Source organism: Balaenoptera physalus, assembly GCF_965194825.1.
Source record: "Balaenoptera physalus genome assembly, chromosome: 1".
Lineage (NCBI taxonomy): Eukaryota > Metazoa > Chordata > Mammalia > Artiodactyla > Balaenopteridae > Balaenoptera > Balaenoptera physalus.
In genome coordinates, this window is record NC_138882.1 from 50,325,710 (window position 1) to 50,329,615 (window position 3,906).

Genomic DNA, 3,906 nt, shown 5'->3' on the forward strand with positions numbered 1-3,906 from the left:
TAACAGAAAACTAAAACTTTTAGTGAAAAACACTTCCGTGGATGGGAAGGGCTTCAGAAGTTGGCACTTAAGTTATTTAATATTAGACACTGTAAGACTGGGCTGTAAAAAATCAAATCGCCTAGACTTTAGAAAAGGCAATTGCAGTGGCAGGTTTCAAGAAACTGGCATAGCACTGATATTAGTATCTAAGAGCACGCCTCTTGATGTGCAGGAGAAAGCTTAAATGTGTCTCTCTGGATACTTAGTGAAGCCAGCAAACAATGTCCCCAGTCTGTGAACAACTGATATGAAGAACCACACCTTCAATTTTCCACGCGGACCATACTTCCCCTCCTCCCACTTTCCTCCCTCCCAACCCAGACAGGTGATTACAGACAAGGAGACGGTGAAGTTGCTTCAAAATATTTAATACGTGTCAGACACGTAAAGTTACATTTTTATACAAAAATCAAAACAACGAAGGAGAAAATACTGTACAAAAACCTTGTCAGCTCCCCCAACCTTTATACAACAAAGACTGGAGTCACTATCTACAAACCCATAAGGTCTTTCCACTTAGGGCTTCTGTCTGTAAACTTTGTTTCCTTAAACGGTTTTTAAAAGCACTGTGTAGTAGGTCTGATCTAGAGCTTTTAAAAAATAAATCTTTTATCTATAAACTCCGTATTTCCCAGCTTGAACTCCGTCGTCAAGTTCATCAAGTTTCTTCCCTGTCGGGAAGACAAGGACCGCTAACGTTCCCCTTTCCCAGAGCGATCACAGAGTATAAACGTTTCTTCAGGGAGAGAGAAAGGTGGGGAGGGAGAGAAATCACACAAGCCCCTAGTCCGGACGAAATGCCTCTAGTGTGAGGAAATCCTGCGAGGAAGCGCCGCTCCTGGCCCCGGTGCGGTCCTAGCTTTCACGTGAGGGGTCTGTGTGAAGTCCCTTCCTCCCCCGCCAGCCAACGGGGAACTCCCCGGCCCCGGCCTTCCCCGCCGCTTCCTTCTCGGCGCTGCCGGCGGCGGAAAGTCCCTGTCTGCCCCCAACCTCCCAAGCCCAGGGGAAGGGGGGATGCACTCCAGAGACACAAAGTAGTCCTAATTCAACGACACAAACTGACACACACAGACACAAAAGTCCACGATCGTACTCTTCCGATAAGCCTCACACTCCCCAGTCTCAAGAGGAGACCCGAGAGGCTCCGCACAGCCGGCCGCCAAGCCCGAGGGCAGTCGGTGCCGCCCGGCGGCACCCGGTCTCCTCCTCGCGCTCGGCGCCGACGGCCTCTGGGGCGTCCTCGCAGCCGGAGAGGCCCAGCCCTCACGTCGGGACGCCCGCTGCTCAACCTCTTCCCGCTCGGGGATCCGAGGGCTCAGAAGGCCACGATGGCAGTGCTCCAAGGGTTGATGTCTCTCAGCACCGGCTTATCGCAGCAGATCTGCCCGGGCTCGGCGGCTTCCGGACCGCTCTTCTCTCCCTCCGCTTCCTCCCGGCCGCCCCCGGGGCTTTTCCGTAAAAGTCCCGAGAAGCTGGAACCGAAGATGCTAATGAGGTTGGCCACGTTACCGGTCTCCATCTCCTCCTCCTCCTCCGCGGCCGCCCCCGCCGCCGCCCCGCCCGGCTGCTCTTCTGAGTTCCGGCGGGGTTTCTTGAGCGGGGTCGAGCCTGGAGCCGGGCAGTCCGCGGGGCCGCCGCCCACCCCCTCCGCGCCGCGCTTCCTGGGGCAGACGGGGGGCGGCACGGGGGGCTCGGGCCCGGCGGGGCGCGGCGCGCGGCAGCCGTTCACGCGGGGAGATGCGCTCATCTTGTCCTCGTCCCCCGGGGGGCAGCCGCAGGGGCGGCGCGCTGCCCCAGGTCCCTGGGGGAAGACGTCTGAGCCTCCGGCGGGAATCCCGGCTCCTCCGACCGCCGTCTCTCGCGATCCCTCCACGCGGCGCCAGGCAGCTTCCGCCGCCTCCGCCTCTCCGCCCTGAAGGGTGTCCCCGGCGCCCGTCACCGTGGCCGCAGGCTCCGCGTCACCCTCCCGTGGCACTTCTGGGACGGCAGGGAGCTCCATCTGGGGCTCGGGCTCCGGCCAGGCGGCACAGGCGGCCGGCGGAGGTGGCTCCCCCCAGCCCGCGGGTGGCCCGGCCACCGACTCCCCAGGCTGCTGCGGCAGCGCCGGAGCCCCCGGGTGACCGGCCAGGTAGAGGCCGGGGCACGGGTCGCTCAGGTAGACCTGGCGGGCGCTGCGGAGCACCAACGAGACCAGGAGGTTCTTGTGCAGCTTGATGCCGCCGCGCTGGACCCGCGAGTTGTAGATCTTGCCCAGGGAGATGCTGACGATGCGGTGAGCCTCCAGTTTGAACTCCATCCTGCCTCGCCTTCCCAGGGCTGGCGCGGAGGTGAGAGAGTGAGCCCCAACCCACGTTCCGAAGCTGAGACGGGAACGATAGGCGTCAACGAGTCCGCCCCGGCGGTGGACTCTGGATCTCTGAACACTCCGAATAGAAACGGCTCCGGCGACGCGCTCGGTAGCTCTTGCGCCCTCCCCACCTTAGCTTCGCAGCCAGGTTGGGGTCGAGTCGCTAACTGAGGGCAGTCTGGCCTCCGGGCGCCTTATAAAGGCCTCCCGACAGCCAATAGCGAAGGGCCGCCAACCGTTCCGGGGCCGATCGGCGCGCCCTCGTGCGCCTCGCGCGGCCAATCGGAGACCGAGGAGGGGCGCCAGGGCCATTCGAACGTTGGTCCCGCGGAGCAGGCTCTTAAAGGGGGCGACGCGCGCGACCGCTGACCGGCGGGTCGCGGCCAGTGCTCCGAGCGGCGGGGGACCGGATGGCCACGGTGTTGTTTGTACTTAAACTTGCTGGCCTGTGCGCTACTTGCCGCAAGCAAAGCGAACTAAACCATTCGAACTTTCATCCGAGTATGGTGGTGGACTTTGCTCTGCAATAAAGTCCTGATCCTTCTCTGATCAACACTCCTCCCTCCCCCGCCACCGTTTGCAAGGCGTCACACACCCGTAAGCTCCGGGGCAACCCGACAGAAATGGAGATGATGGCAAAACGTGGCACAGGATACCCTTGGATAACAAATAGTGTTACTACAAGATATTTAGCAGATATTAATTTTGGATAAATCCCTTGCCTTCTAGAGTCACATACACTTGTTAGCACCTGTCAATTTTAACACCGAAGAAAGAAAAAGGGAGTTCTAAAAGTTCCAAAGTTTCTGACTGCTTATGAAGGCTTTGTGTCTATGTACAAAGTTTTTGGTTCTCCACTAAAGCTAGCATCTATCACTTTGTTCTCCAGATTCTAGAACCAACACAGTTGTCAGATCAGTTACAATGAAAGGTGGTACACGTTCTCCACAGTGATTTTTCTTCAACAGGACTGACCAGTCCATCCTTGGAAAAATCTAACAAGTTCTAAAAATACAAATAGAGAAGTCCTGTATTCCCATCATGATGTCATAATTTTATTTTGTGTCAAGGTAAAAATATAGGGGAAGAGTGTTCCGGAATTTTCTGGTCAATCAACAACTTAGTCTATTTACTGAGCCTTACAGCACAGGGTTGTCCAGGGTCCTAGACTGGGTTCCTGGAGAGTCAGTTTGAGTTAGTCCAACCTAAGCTCCACCACAAACCTGCCTGATGACTCTGGTGAATAACCTTAGGATGCTTTAATTTATCCAACTCTAAAAAGGAGAAATCACATACACATCTGCTGTATTATGCAGCATCTTCTGATGAATGACAACTCTCAGCAACAATCTGAGTTATAAAACTAAGCACAGTTTTCTTGGAGTCCACGTGGAACACTGGCCTGATCTTGTATCAGGGTTTGGCCAAGTAGTGTATTTAGTTAGGAAAAATATTAGTGAAAGGTGGGCTTGATTATGGCTAATTCATAATCAGAAGGCCCCCAAAGGATGTGATGG

At 56.1% G+C, this 3,906-nt stretch overlaps 1 protein-coding gene across 1 annotated transcript; it reads right to left on the reverse strand.

The window, feature by feature from the left end:
- Nucleotides 1–394: 394 nt before the first annotated feature.
- Nucleotides 395–3,339, reverse strand: IER5 (immediate early response 5). The gene has a single exon (XM_082473545.1). The coding sequence runs from the start codon at nucleotides 2,336–2,338 to the stop codon at nucleotides 1,358–1,360; it is 981 nt and encodes a 326-aa protein (XP_082329671.1). The 5' UTR covers nucleotides 2,339–3,339; the 3' UTR covers nucleotides 395–1,357.
- Between the last annotated feature and the right edge of the window lie 567 nt (nucleotides 3,340–3,906).